Source organism: Maylandia zebra, linkage group LG3 (assembly GCF_041146795.1).
Source record: "Maylandia zebra isolate NMK-2024a linkage group LG3, Mzebra_GT3a, whole genome shotgun sequence".
Taxonomy (NCBI): domain Eukaryota; kingdom Metazoa; phylum Chordata; class Actinopteri; order Cichliformes; family Cichlidae; genus Maylandia; species Maylandia zebra.
The window spans coordinates 32120983-32135443 of record NC_135169.1 but is presented as its reverse complement, the minus strand read 5'-3'; the positions used below and the strand labels follow the sequence as shown (position 1 = coordinate 32135443).

General features: G+C 39.5%; 2 protein-coding genes and 1 non-coding gene across 3 annotated transcripts; 2 read left to right on the top strand and 1 right to left on the bottom strand.

Moving 5' to 3' along the window:
* Positions 1-3416: 3416 nt before the first annotated feature.
* LOC101487440 (interleukin-8) lies at positions 3417-6551 on the top strand. The gene is made up of 3 exons (XM_004570701.3): positions 3417-3525; positions 4622-4757; positions 6010-6551. The coding sequence occupies exons 1-3, from the start codon at positions 3474-3476 to the stop codon at positions 6128-6130; spliced, it is 309 nt and encodes a 102-aa protein (XP_004570758.1). The 5' UTR covers positions 3417-3473; the 3' UTR covers positions 6131-6551.
* Positions 6552-6618: 67 nt separating this feature from the next.
* On the bottom strand, positions 6619-12514 carry trmt10b (tRNA methyltransferase 10B). Its single transcript, XM_004570702.3, has 9 exons — positions 12463-12514; positions 12060-12206; positions 10871-10979; positions 10641-10771; positions 10377-10529; positions 10083-10161; positions 9064-9131; positions 8849-8972; positions 6619-8763 (listed from the first exon to the last, which is right to left on the bottom strand). The coding sequence occupies exons 2-9, from the start codon at positions 12201-12203 to the stop codon at positions 8639-8641; spliced, it is 933 nt and encodes a 310-aa protein (XP_004570759.1). The 5' UTR covers positions 12204-12206; positions 12463-12514; the 3' UTR covers positions 6619-8638.
* An 887-nt stretch (positions 12515-13401) lies between these two features.
* On the top strand, positions 13402-13617 carry LOC111501282 (small nucleolar RNA U3). The gene has a single exon (XR_002721455.1). It is a non-coding gene; the product is annotated as a small nucleolar RNA U3 (small nucleolar RNA).
* Positions 13618-14461: the final 844 nt, after the last annotated feature.

Here is a 14461-nt window from a genome sequence, read left to right as displayed (position 1 = left end):
GAATGTCTCTTGACTTTGTCCATCACTCACCGGGTCATGTTAAGGATTTCCTGCAAAGCCCCGGAGAGGCTCCAGTATGCCCAGACCTCAGCTTACCTTCAAATCCCCCAATGCCCTGGCCCCTCAGTACCTGTCTAACCTGCTGCACCCATACACACAGTCCTGGACACTATGATCCTCGGCCTTGGGTCTGTTGTCTGTCCCTCACATCAGCCCCCAGACCTCCAAGCCTTCAATGTGCTTTTTGTTCATTTATATACTTTTGTAAAGTATCCCTGGGTTTCTTGAAAGGCACTATACAAATCTAAGTTATTATTATTAGTGTTAGTACTAGAATCTTCCCACGTGGGCCAAGTAGGTGAGCAAACACATGCTTTCATCTGCAGAGCTCTGCCATTAATAATCAGCCTGTCTTTTTCATCACTGTGTCATTTAAGATAAATGAAACAGAAGATTAGCTAAAATAATAACTCACCACATATTCTCTCTGTTTGCATGCTGATTAAAACAAATGATCTTAAACTCGTTTTTATACAACACTCAGAGTTTTCATCATCTTTATTTACTGTAGTCACTGTAAGCCACAGCAATAAGTCCCATTCTAACAATATGCCCACAGAGAAAGAGAAAAAATTCCCACTGACTTTGTTTTTAAATGATGGCAAGTTTACCAAGTCATCCCGTAATGCATCATTTAATATGTTGAAGTCATGTGACTTGTGCTTGACCTATTATCATCCCACATTTACAATATTACCCAAACCTCTGCACGCAATTAATCATAAGGGAGACATATTTCATAACACAAACAAAAAAGACAGTGTCAGCTTTTTCTAATGACATGATGAATGTGGTTTAATTCTGACTAAATATTTCATATATGTATTATCCTTGTGTCAAAGCTACATGATGTCATGAACATTCATTTTTATATGGGTTAATCAGTCGAATAATTATTGCCTGTATGACATTTGAGATTTCAATTTAAAATGTTCTTTTAAATTATATATTGTTATAATTACACAAAATGTGTTCTAAACCCCAAACTGTTCCTGGTATACCTGACCTTTAGGACCCCCAGGCCTGTAGTTTTCTTCATTATCAGTTAGAGCCACTCCTCATCCTTTTCTTCTTCTTTTTTGGTGCAGCCCTATAAAATTGGGGCGCTACTGTGGCCTCTCCCCTTTGATATCGACTTTTCCCCAGTGGGAAAAGTCGATATCATTTCCTTTCCAACACTAATTATATCTTTATCCACCCTGATGTTTCTGATTGTGTGTTTTAGTTCATTATTGTCATTATTACGCCTGTCTTTACTAGATGCTGTGAATATGTGGTACATGTTTGCCACATATGTGTATAGGCACTGCTAATGCTAGCATGAACTCATAATTCTTGCTAGCTTAGAAGTTGTAGTGGGTTGAGTTAACCCTCGTCCCACCTATTGATTTTTGGCTATAGGAGCTGGAGTGGGCAAGTTATTTAGGTCTTTCTTTTTACCTTTCATTGTCAGACAAAATGCACAAACACACCAGTTACACAAATACAACAACAAAAAGTAGTTGTCAAAATTGAAAAAAAGAAAAAAAAAATGCGAGTTAAACACAAAAGAATTACAGCTCCTCAACAAGCTGAACATAATCAACACATTACACACTCTTAGCATTCTTAACTTATTCTTATCACATCCTGTAATATTAGCAGAGTTGTATTAATAGCAGCCTGACAAACAACAAAATATAAACTTTTCTGTTAGCTCTGGTTTTGGTCGCCACCAGACGTAGAATGGAGTTTTATCTGTTTGCAGTGAGACTGAACCAAATCACACACACAAAAACAGCCCCTTGTATCAAAACAAAGAGCTGAAGGAGGCTAGAATATTACATTAAACCCATCTGACTGCTAAATTGGTCATAATAATGTGTTAGATTAATGCTATGCTCTTAGACTCTGTACTGTCTAAAGTACTGCTGCTTTTTTTGTACCTTATAGATAGCGAGCTTAAATTTCTGGTGTCCATGTAATTTTGCACCTTAATGTACAGGTGCATTAATGGCCTGTTGAAAAGAGATGCAAGATAGACTTACACTTGATACACTTGATATTTTATGTATTACAGCTGCATCTGACCCAGCTGAGGTCTACCAGTTAGCCTGCACTGTTTTTACAAAGGTTTCCATTAATGGTCAAATACTTTGTTTAGTTATAGTGAAAAAGCTGTAAAATGCTTAATTTTAAAACAGTACATTGTGGTGCAATGTGAAACCAGAGCACAGGGTATAAAAATGGAAGAAAATTGGTACTTTTAACTTAAATAAACTTTAAAACTTTACATTTTAAACCTATATGATCTCTCTTGGCCCTCAAAAATGACCACAGAGAGATCCCGAGGTCTAGCATCTGTGTAGCTACACCTGTATACATAGAAACTGACTTTTCCTGGAGTCACAGTTTCACTGTTTCAAGAATTATATGAGTTACGCCTTTCACACTGAAAACATACATATACATAAACAACATAGTGTCTACTGTGCACTGACTCAGCCGTACATCTGCTCCTAAAGGTCAAAGGTCACTCTTTTGAGTATTCCAGTGTTCACGTTTCGGACAGTGAGGACAGATAGTTTCAGAGAGACGTGAAGGAGGCCATCTTTGTCTACTCTACCTAAACAACAGTCTGCAACCTACAATCCAGTCTTGAGTTCCCTTCTCAGGCGTTTCGACCCGCGCTCACACCTCGCCTCAGGTGACCTCAGTAGGTCACATGTTAGGATCCGCAAGGTCTCACGGTTGTTTCAATGGTTGGCTCTGGCGACGGTGAGAACCTATGCCTTTTTTCACACTTGGGCACATGAGATGACTCACATGATCATTAGTGACTCAACCACCCATAGAACCAGGACAAATGGGGATGTTTGTGAAACTTGTATTTGTAGGACTAGACCTGCATCACAGTTTCAGTTGTACTACGGCTGCATAAACTACGATAAACTGAGATTGTTTACAAAACTGTGTCTGCTGATCTTTTTCCTCTTTCAGTGTGAGAAGGGGGATCACAGAGTTTACACAGAGTGTTGTGCTTCTGCAGAATTGTGACAAACAGAAGGGACTCGCAGCCTTTTCCTGGACACCCAGACATACATGTCCCAACTGTGTGGTTCATTTCTGGGACTGCTGACCGCAGCAAGCATGGTGTCTAACCTCAGTCGGGCCTCTGATCGTCCCCTGAACCCACCGTCCCATGACTGCCTTCTGCTGCACATGTGAATGCAACAAAATGAAACCAACGTGCACACTCACACATACCTCTCTGTGTGTGTTTTTCAAAATTAATTGCAGAAGTTCACAACAATCACATGATTAGATGTATGTATAAATATTAGAGTGCAGATGCATGAAAACAGTTACAACAGCTGGAATACATCAGTCTGTGTTCAACAACAGAGCAAGCAGCCGCGTCAGCAAGAAACAAGATGAAACTCTGCGTACTGATTGTGTTTGGGACCCTGCTCGTCCTCAGCCACGGTAAGAACTGGATCACTACACAGTAAGAAGTTTCTGTGTGAATAAACATTTCTGTTCTCTGGAAAGCGTAACGTGACCTTAATGTTTAGAAATTAAATTTGCTGGTGGAAACAGAAATAGGGAGAATATTTTTCCACATCTCTGCACGAAAATGGGAATTCATTTGCAAATACTGCATGACAAGAACAAAAAACAAACAAAAAAAGATTCATTGCTTACTAGAAATGTTCAAATCCACAAATACTTTTCTATAGTCATTTAAAATAAAATGCTAATTTAATGGATTTCACAGGTAGGATAGTTAAAAAGATTTAAAGTGCACAAAAATGTGTACATTTCCCTCTATTTGAAAGAGAGTTTTGGAATTATTATCATTTTTTATTGACTTAGAAAAAAGAATACAAATGGATTAAAACTTTAACTAATGGAAAACCTTACTGAGCGTTTTACGGGCCCTTTTTTGTCCATGTGACTTTTCTAAGTGGTGTCACATTTCAGCGTGATCGTGACCAGACTGTTTCACCATCTATTACGGTACGTCTTTCAGTTCTTCAGTAAGAATGGAGAACGTCTTTGTGCGAGTATTTTACAAACAGGAAGATGACTGGAAGAGCAAAAAAAAAGGGAAGAGCTTTTCTTAAGAATGTCAAAACACCAACTTGGGAGGAGATGACGAAACGTGCCGTTGGAAAGCTTTCCAGTCACTGAGTTGTAGTTGTGTGTGTGTGTGTGTGTGTGTGTGTGTGTGTGTGTGTGTGTGTGTGTGTGTGTGTGTGTGTGTGTGTGTGTTACACTGACTGCCAAGCGAACTTTGGCACAGGCTGGCTTTGCTTCTTCCCAGCATGACTTCCTCCCCCGAGTTTCAATGAAACATCATTATGTAAAGCGCACGACTCATCTTGTTTAGAGCTGCTTTGGATTTTCTTTGACACTGGAGAATAATACAAGCTGTAAAACAAACATCACCCTGAAAACATTCACATGACCTTTGAAGTAAACGCAAGCTTGATTGATGTCTTCAAGTTTATATTCAAGTTCACGGGAGGTGAGAAAGGAAAGATAAAGCTGTTTGCTGTCAAATGTGTGCTGACGACAGGGATGCCGCCAATCAGCCGTGACTACAACACCCACTGCCGGTGCCTGCAGGTGGAGTCGAGGATCATCCCTCCAGACACCCTGAGGAGCATCAAGCTGTTCCCTGAGGGGCCTCACTGCCCAGACACAGAAGTCATGTAAGTCAGCCTGTCACAATCACCCTTTAAATAAAGGCTTATTATAAAAATAGGATTAGGTGTCTCACATAATCCAATTTAGATTTAGATGCTTTTAAAAAAGGAAATAATTTATAAAAAAGTATTTTTTGGAACATTTGGTCCCCAGTATTTTAAACAATCTTGATTAAGTCTTGTATAAACACTGTAAACTGTATATAATTCATGGATTGATTTAAATAAATACAAATAAATACAAAAGGAAACTTATTTGAGCTCGATCTGGCAAATCTCTTACATTTTTGCTTAAAAGTTTAAAAAGATTTGTGCCAATTAAGATTTCTGTAAATTATAAATTATGTGCATTTTGATCTTCTGTCACTTTTAATCTCTTTCCCCGATTTAAGGGACATTATTTACATTTTTTCATGTTGCATCACTTTTTTAATCCAACTAGATCTTCCAGCCAAACTGGGAGTATCATCGCTCTTAAACACAATTCCAAATGTAACCTTAAAAATAATACCATAGCTTATTGTTTTTTAAGCCAAATTACTCAATTAATTAAATAATTAACTAGAAACTTATTTCATGGAAAACACTGAAGGCCTTTTTTTAAAAGCTGGCAGCAGTATTATTTGTTGAAACATGTTTAATGATGCTCATACAAACAGAGCATTGATAACATTGTTAATCAAACTGCCTGACGGGTACTTGGCTGGAATTAAACTCTGGGATCTGCTTACACAGATCAGATTTTCTCTCCGTGAAGTTCCAGTAAGGCCTCTTGGAACTGTTTCCCAACACTTTTTACATTTTTGTATAACTTCACAGTGAGTTCACATGAAAACACTGAGGTTTGTCCACATCACAGTTTTGCAAATACCTGCAGAGATCAGCTCCACACAGAGTTTGTGTTTTCAGTCAACAGGTTCACTCTCATTTCTCTGATTGCACCATGTTGTCTTTAATCACCTGAGTGTTCAGTCTCAGTGACGATTTTATCGATAGCTGGTTTGATTACTGTAATCTGTGAACTGCACATGGATTTTCACTTGAAATTGTTATAATTCCCTCGACGTTTAATATGCTCTTTTTGGTTCTTTTAATTCCTGGTAACTGTCTTGTGATTGCAGTTTGACGATTTTGTGGGGGAAATAATTTAAATAAAGTGAATTAGATGCTGGCTGGCAGATCCAAAGTATCACAGAGAGGTTTGCACTGAGCACTACTTACCTTTAAGCACTGACTGACTGTAATTCTCTTTAATCAGAGCTGGACTGGCAAACGGAGCAAAGGTTTGTCTGAACCCTCATTCTGCCTGGGTGAAGAAGCTGATCAACTTCTTTCTGGAGAAGCAGCAGATGGGAATGACCTCCAAGAAACGGGCATAAATCCTGCAGTTGTCTGCAGCTACCTGACCACTGAGCCATGACTGAAGCCAATATTTAACCCACTTTTTCTTTTTCTTTTTTTTTGCTACTTTATTTTATTTCTACTGATTGTTTATTTCTGAATATTTTACACCAATATATGGAACAACACTGATTTTAGAAAAAGAAAAGCTTCCTGTTTTCAGGGTGTTAAGGGAAAAAAACCCACCAGTCAAGTGATTGTATGAGCAGATCTTGCATGTAGCATTAAATATGTAGCACTGTAATACGTAACACTTCCTTTTTTCTACTTCCTTTGGTGAATCTTCTTGATCAGCAGCAACAAATGATTTAATGCTAAAGAAACACTCAGATCAATGCAGTTATTGCATAATGAAAATTAAGTTGCTGCAAAGAAAATAAAAATGTTTGAAAACTAAAATGTGTTTATTGTTTATTCCAGCAGCCAACTCATGTTTGGCCACATAAAACATCAATATTTTAAATATGTTTATTATGGTATTTTTTTTAACATGTCAGCATACTATCACTGAAAAACTTCAACTTTCCACATCAGCTCTTTTTCATGAATGCATCACTGTTTTAGCCGTTTGGCACTCTTAATATCAGATTTCAGAAAACTTCACTTTCAGAAGAAACATCTGAACAGCATTTAAGCATTAAAACTCTAAACATGCATTATTATGTACAGTATATCTGACCCATCGGGGTCATTAGCACCAAATAAAGTTTAGTTAAAGTAAAGGATTGTGTTGATCCACAAGAAGAGCGATGCACCAAAACCCACACACATTAACATTTACATAATATAAAAGCAAAACTTCAGATGTGAGACGACTGTTGCATCCTCAAACCTGATATTTAAAAAAAAAAGATTTTGAATGTGATTCAAGTCAGATCCTTCTTTCTTCACGATTCCTGCCTCCTTAATGAACAGTGGAATTGTAAAGCGCTTTGGGTGCCTTGAAAAGCGCTATATAAATGCACTCATTATTATTATTATTATTATTAACAACATTCCCAGCTCCAGCCACACTGAAGTATTCCCACTTCCACCATCGTGCTTCACTGTGCAGACGGTCTTCTTTGTGTTGCATGCCTCTCACTTCTTCCAAACATAAGCAGTGTGGCCAGAGAGTCCCAGCTTTTACTCATCTGACCAAAGGACGCCTAATCTTTCTCCACGTTGTCCTTAGCACACTCCAGCCTGGCTTAAAAGCATCTCCTCTGTAAGCTCTCACTGCATTCCTGTGCAGTGATTGTCTTCTTTGAGGCTACACTTTGTAGCTTTGAAATCTTTGAAATCTATCGCTTCCTGCATCTATTATTTAGGCAGACAGAGGAGATACCCCTAATATAGTGCTGTGAGCACATTAGCCTCAGACCAGCTGTTAAAACCTGTCTGTTTGTTTGTTTGCTTGCAAGGGGAAGCCAATCAAAGAAAGTCTGTTTTATAAGAATAGATTAACTGAGAGTCTGCACCAAGGACCAGTATAAGGTGATTCAGGATATTTTGAACCGTGAATCATGCAAAGCTACCCTGGAGCTGGAGATTAGCAACAGAGGTCCATTTTAAATATGCATTATATACAATTTGGGTGTTTGTTTTTTAATATTTGTATTTTTTATTTTTTTTTAAATTAACTCATCCTATGTTAGCTAGAACGGAGTCCGGCCTATTTAACCACTAAAACCGTTTTTTCTTTTCATAAGTTCTGTTTGATAATAATGTGCTTTAGCGATCGTGGCTCAAGAGTTGGGCGTTCGCCTTGTAATCGGAAGGTTGCCGGTTCGAGCCCCGGCTCGGACAGTCTCGGCCATTGTGTCCTTGGGCAAGACACTTCACCCGTTGCCTACTGGTGGTGGTCAGAGGGCCCGGTGGCGCCAGTGTCAGTGCGCCCCAGGGTGGCTGTGGCTACAATGTAGCTTGCCATCACCAATGTGTGTGAATGGGTGGATGACTGAATGTGTAAAGCGCTTTGGCGTCCTTAGGGACTAGTAAAGCGCTATACAAATACAGGCCATTTTTTATGCTTTTTTGTAAAACTGCAAATTGAAAGTGTGTATTAACTCTGTTTATACACATGAAGTTTAAAAAATACAGTGTCTATAGAGACATTCATATAAAGCAAGATTTTCAGTGCAAAACACTTCACTCTTGGTCCATTTTAAGAAATGTAATTATCTTTCTATATACATATAAATTATACTCATAATGCTGCCGTTCACAGAAGCTGAAGTTGGAGAATAACAAATAAAGGCAGTATATGAAGACTCTAGAAAAACAGTAAAACAGTCAAAAATGCTCTTGTGTGTGGTCCCTGCAGTCACTTTAAAGCTAATAAACATCTGTCAGTGTTAAAATGACTGAACAGCAGCGTGCTGTCCTCTTTAACCAGTCACAGCTCCCACCACCAGCATGAAGAGTCTTCCTCTAACAATGTCCTTTCACAGGAGTTTCAGTAGTTGATATGAAATTAAATGAAGTCCTTATTCTACAAGATGAGTCTATGTTGCAGGAGGAAGCGGCGAATCACCTGCTGCAACCACGTAACCCTTCCCTGAAGGAAACCACGTCTGCAGAGCTTCCATCCAGCTGCCGGTGTCGCAGAAAGTCAACAAGATGTCAAACACTGCGGACACAGGAAAACTTTATTACCCAAAGCAGGTGGTAAAGACCTTTCAGTGTCCTCTGGACAAAACAAAATATTTGCTTGCCTTGATTAACAGCCAGGATCTTTGAGTGGAAATTCTTCACGTTGTCTTTTTTCACCATGTACTCGTCTATAGGCAGCCTCGCTGTGCAGACGCTCAGCTCTCCGGCTCTGGACAGGCTCAACTTCTGCAGAGGAGAAAATAAACCTACTGGATATAATACTTACAGTCCTACTCTGTGCAATGTCTGTGTTATGATCAGTTTTACTGAAAAATACCTTCTGGATGCTTTCATCCACCAGACCACCGAGGACGTAAACCTTGTCAGCATCCACGGATTCCAACGCTGAAAACAAAGGAGGAAAAAAAAAAATACCTTAATGAATGTCAGCAAATTATATAACGTACATGAGCTCACTGGCCACTGCATTAGGTACATCTTCCTAGTACTGGGTCGAACCCTCTTTTCTTTCCTTTTAATTCTTCATGGCACAGATTCAACAAGGTGCTGATAACATTACTCAGAGGTTTTGGTCCATATTGACATGAGAGCATCGCACAGATGCTGCAGATTTGTCTGCTGCACATCAACAATCTGAATCTCCTGTTCCACCACATCCCAAAGATGCTCTACTGAGATGTGGGGACTGCACGGGTCATTTAGGTTCAGCAAACTCGTGTTCAAGAAACCAGGTTGAGATGTTTTGAACTTTGTGGACGCGGCCATCAGAGGATGGCACACTGTGGTCATAAAGGGTTGGACGTGGATGGCATCAGTACTCAGGCAGGCTGTGGTGATTAAATGATGCTCAGTTTGTACTAAGGGGCTCAAAGTGTGCCAAGAAAATATTCCCCACATTATTACACCATTACTGCACTGCCTTGTATGAACAGTTTGCATTTCAGCAGGTCGTCTTCACCATGTCTGAATTAATAAATGCGCTGAGTTACAGCGATGTGATTGGGTGATTCGATATTTGTGTAAAAGAGCAGTTGAACAGGTGTGCCTAATAAAGCGGCCACTGAGTGTACATCTTGTGCAATATTTTTGTTTCTCTGTAAATATTTTATTTATCTATTGTTAGTGTTTTAATGCTGTTTTCTACTAATCTCATCTTATTAAAGTTCCACATAACGAGAAACTAATTTTGAAAATAATATTAATGAAATGCTAAACAGGAGCAGGACAAGCAGCAGCAAACATGACAGCCAAATGGCGCCACCTGCTGGACAAATGATGCATTTCAAGAGCAAAACAAAGACATAAATGAAATCTAATCTAATTTATTTTTCACACCTTCTTCAGCATCTGGAGTGAGGTAGACAACCGATGCTGGAGGAAACAGGTCCAGACAGCTTCCGTCTGTTATATCCATCTGAACAAAACAAACACAGGAGACATGAGCACCTGCTCATAAAACACAGAGGCAATTTTGGTTAAAACATTTTGAGAAACCTAAACTCAAAAGTGTCCTTTAATGAGTGAATTACAGTCCTATAAATGCTTACATGCAAATTGTTTTAAAGATTTGCTGAAGGGTTTGTTCACTTAAAATCCTTTTAACTGTAAAAACAAACTTGTATATATCACCGTGTAGTTGAGGAAGCCGTCATTCATTCGCACGCACTCTCTGTAGAGACGGCTGTCCTCTCTCAGCTCTGTCAGAAACAGGTGAAACGGTCGAGTCGCCTTCTTATTCGACCCGTAGAGCCGCCTCAGCTGGCCTGCCAGTCGGCTTATCTCCTGAAACAACAAAACGTGCACTGCTGCAGTGAATAAACACCACCTTCTTAAATGAAAGGAGGTTTTTTTGGTAAGCTGAAAACGTTGTAAGGTTTTTCATTGTCCACCGACCTTATCAGACATGCAGTCTGTCATACTGAGGTCGACGCAGAGCTTGAGCCCCGTGGACCGAGCCTCAGCTAGACGCTCTTTAGTGATCGCCTTCATGACCCGCTTGGTAAACTGACGCTCTGTGCTAGCACCTGAATGTCAAAGAACACACAGGAAAGGGACAGATGCTGTGATGTCACCAGCTGGAGACTTTCAGTTCCTCCTTAAGCTTCTCTTTGTTTTCTCTTTACCGGACTCCAGCTCACGATTCATCTTCCTCCTCAGCTTCTCCTCCTTCCTCCTGCTCTTCTTCGCAGCCACTTGCTTCTCCCAGTGCCGCTGCTTCCTCAGGACATTCCTCTGTTCATTAACCAGACAAATAACTGTGAGCACAGCAATAATCCTCTCGAGCGTCAAGATATCAGAGGCACTGTTGGAAATCTCACCCTGTTCCTGTCATCCTCCTCTGTCACAGCAACCCTCTACATGTCCTCCTCCACTACATCCCTGAATCTTCTCTGAGGTCCTCCTCTTTTCTTCCTGCCTGGTAGCTTCATCTTCAACATCCCTTGTCCAATACATCAACCATTCCTGCTCTGCACATGTCTCTAACTTCACCTCTAAAATGCTCAACCTGAGTTGTCCCTCTGACGTCTCTTTATGTCAGTGCCACTGCCTCCAAACCATCATCGCTACCAGACCAGTAATCCACTTAAACTACAGGAAACCAGATTTACTTATAAATGTTGTCATTGTCTTTAATCCTGACATTAATCTGCAGTACATCATCAAATTAAGCGTACAAGCACGTGGTCCCACACCTGGGTGTACAAATTAAAGAGGATCATCAGGTCATCTCATATCATGTTGACCTCAAACCTTTATTTAGCAGTTTTCACACCCCTGGATAAAAAAGTGTAATTTAAAAATTAAGTAATTTAGTGATATCTGCAATTCAGATGATGAAGGAAGCCTCAACTGTTTCAAAATGTTAATAATAGCATATAAAGCTCTGCGTGGCCGAGCCGCAGACCCGCTGAGACCTTGATCCTCTGATCGGTGCTTCCTATGTGCTCCCTGCTCTCATTTTAAAACCAGAGGTGATCACGCTTTTCAAGCTGTAGCTCCTAAACACTGGAACAGCCGTCAGTTCAGCAGAATCTGTGGTTTGTTTTAACAAGATTGCTGAAAACTCATTTTTATAGGTTTGTTTTTCTTTAATCATTGTCCCATTATTTGGGGGTTTCTGTTCCTCTAGTGTGTGTGTGGAAGTGTGAATACAGGAACTGTAAGACCATATGTTTGATTATGTGTTTTTATTATGGGCCATGCTGACTGATCTTAATGTGTGCTTCCATCCAAACTGTGACGCACTGTGAGCCCTTTAAATGTGCTACACTAATAAAGTCACTATCATTAGTATTATCACTGTGCACTCACAGAACAGGGCAGGTCTTCTCTCCCGGGCTTGGGGTCCACAGCATCTGTCTCCACGTCGATGTGAAGCAGATCCATGAGCTCTGAAGTTCCATTCAGCTGCACTTCACTCGTTTCCGGTTTAGCATGAGCCATCCCAGCAGGCATGCCCTGCAAACACACACAAAAGAAACTTGACGCTCTTCTTTAAATGTCCACGCATTTCTCATGTTCTGTGGTTCATCTTGAGGTAGCTGCAGACTTTGAAACAGAGTCTGTGTGTGTGTGTGTGTGTGTGTGTGTGTGTGTGGAGACATTTCAGGAATTCCGTGTTTGTGTTGCTGTTTAAACCAAACTATAAACATAAACAGAACGACACATTAACAGCAACACTGCAGGTTCAACAGAGAGAGAGCAGCGAACATGCCTGAGCCGGGAGATGAGTCGCCTCACAGCCTCCAGTTACTGAACATGTGAGCGGCGCAGATGAATGACGTAAGCGTAAATAATATGGAAGAGGCGGGTCAACATGATAAAAAAAATAGGATTAATGCACTGTAACTCTTTATTGATCGGTCCAGAGCAACATAAACCCATTATTTGTTTTTTTTTATGGTTTTATATTATATTTAAAAAACGTGGACAAGAACCAGGATTACTGTCAAATAGTTTGCTTTTACACTAAACAGCCAGTAGAGGGCGGTGTCACTTAATATAAAATGAATGCAGACAGATCCAAAGAGTCTAGAGACTTTCTGAAAGGATAATGAAGCTTTTGTTATGAAGAGTACATTTCCATATCTGTAATTACTGTTGTTCTGGCACAAAAAAAAAGAAAATGCAAAACACTTGTCAAGATAGGAACAGGTTTACAGTCCTGTTTGTAGTCGGAAGACAAAAACAGGCGCACAGGTGACCTTTGCTAACAAATTGTTTTTATCATAAAAGTTTTTAACAAAAATATTTTTCTCATTTTATCTCTTTCTGTGTTACAACATGTATCGGCAGCATCCAGCCTTAGTGTGTGTTAAACAGATTGTTCCAAACCACGGCTCTAAATATGCGGATCAATCCTCTGTTATTGTTAGCATCCGAGGCTAACACGCGGCATGCGGCATCTCAGCAGCCAATGACAGACGTAGAGGAGGGGCATACCATCAGAGAGCATTGTGGGTACTCCAAAAGTAATTATTTATGTCACTTCAGAGCTCGCAGACGAGTACTGTTCGGTGTTAACAGTACTCGTTCGGTGTCACAACTACGATACGTGACCCAGTAAACATAAGCAGCACACACTGCTGTTAGCACCGTGACAGAGATGGACAGGGCCGTCATATTAGTAGCTGGGTCGGGGCGCTTGTTCGTTAAGACTATACTTTCAGGGATCATTTCTATAGTGTCTAACTTGAGAAATGTGTTTCTAAAGTGTGTGGTCTCGCTAACCACGATGATGAGTTGGTGATACTCCTCCTTGAGCGCGAAGCGGGCCGAGAGACTTGATTTAATTCATATGCTCTTTGCTTTTGATGACCGTTCACTGTTTTTTCGGAAACAGCGATGGGAGGAGTATGATCAGAGTGGTTACGAAATGCTGTTAAAAAGAAGTTGTCAATTCTATTGGTTGCATAGTCAGCAAAAGCTATGTAAGTGTGTTGAACTACTCGATTTTGAGTCACACCAAAAACCTCAAAGCATGTCTGTTATGCGTAGGTGTTGTGCGTCCTAAAACGTTTTTAATACTGCTTGGATAAATCTTGATACCAAAGCCTTAATACTTTGAATTTACAAAAGCTAACAGTGAAGTAGATTTGTTATTTTAGATTGTTTTCATGTGTTTTTACTGTGATATATGTTATGTAATTTATATAGATATGTATATACTGTCCATATATTACTTTATGCTTTAATTTTATATTTTAATAATTGCACCTACTCAAAGATTTAGATTTATCTTAAGAAAAATGTATGTTATTTGGGGCCCCCTTCAGGTGGCATAAAGAGAGGAAATGATGTGCATTTCACTCCATGTTAGTCATTACTTAAATGTATGGAGTGTCAAGAGTGCCAACATTAATGAATAAATGCATCATTCAAAATGTTAATTAAATTTTCATTAAGTAATTAAAAATATCAGTTAATTTTATTACAAAATATTTTTCAATATTTAATTAACTTGGTTTAGTTCCTGTGATGCATTGAAGCATGAAATAATTAGAAATGGTCTTTACAGCTCGGACTGTAACATTGATCGGTTACCCTGCACAGTGAGTCAAGACAGGTCGACATTAAAAAAAAAACGGATCAGTTCTCAGTGAGGTTTTTTTCTTTTTTTCTTTTTAATGATTTAATAAATTTTGGCATTTCTTCATAAAATCAGCATGATGGATCTAATAACTATCGTTTAGCTTGACTGAGTTGTGTAATAG

What these genes read in the sequence shown, in the direction of transcription:
- LOC101487440 (XM_004570701.3), top strand. Translation starts at nt 3,474, where the DNA reads ATGAAACTCTGCGTACTGATTGTGTTTGGGACCCTGCTCGTCCTCAGC. An exon ending in CCTGCTCGTCCTCAGCCACG is followed by an intron (nt 3,526 to 4,621) that starts GTAAGAACTGGA and finishes TGCTGACGACAG; the next exon opens with GGATGCCGCCAATCAGCCGT. An exon ending in TGCCCAGACACAGAAGTCAT is followed by an intron (nt 4,758 to 6,009) that starts GTAAGTCAGCCT and finishes CTCTTTAATCAG; the next exon opens with AGCTGGACTGGCAAACGGAG.
- trmt10b (XM_004570702.3), bottom strand. Translation starts at nt 12,203, where the DNA reads ATGCCTGCTGGGATGGCTCATGCTAAACCGGAAACGAGTGAAGTGCAG. An exon ending in CACTCCAGATGCTGAAGAAG is followed by an intron (nt 9,132 to 10,082) that starts GTGTGAAAAATA and finishes CTTTGTTTTCAG; the next exon opens with CGTTGGAATCCGTGGATGCT. An exon ending in TGGATGAAAGCATCCAGAAG is followed by an intron (nt 8,973 to 9,063) that starts GTATTTTTCAGT and finishes TCTCCTCTGCAG; the next exon opens with AAGTTGAGCCTGTCCAGAGC.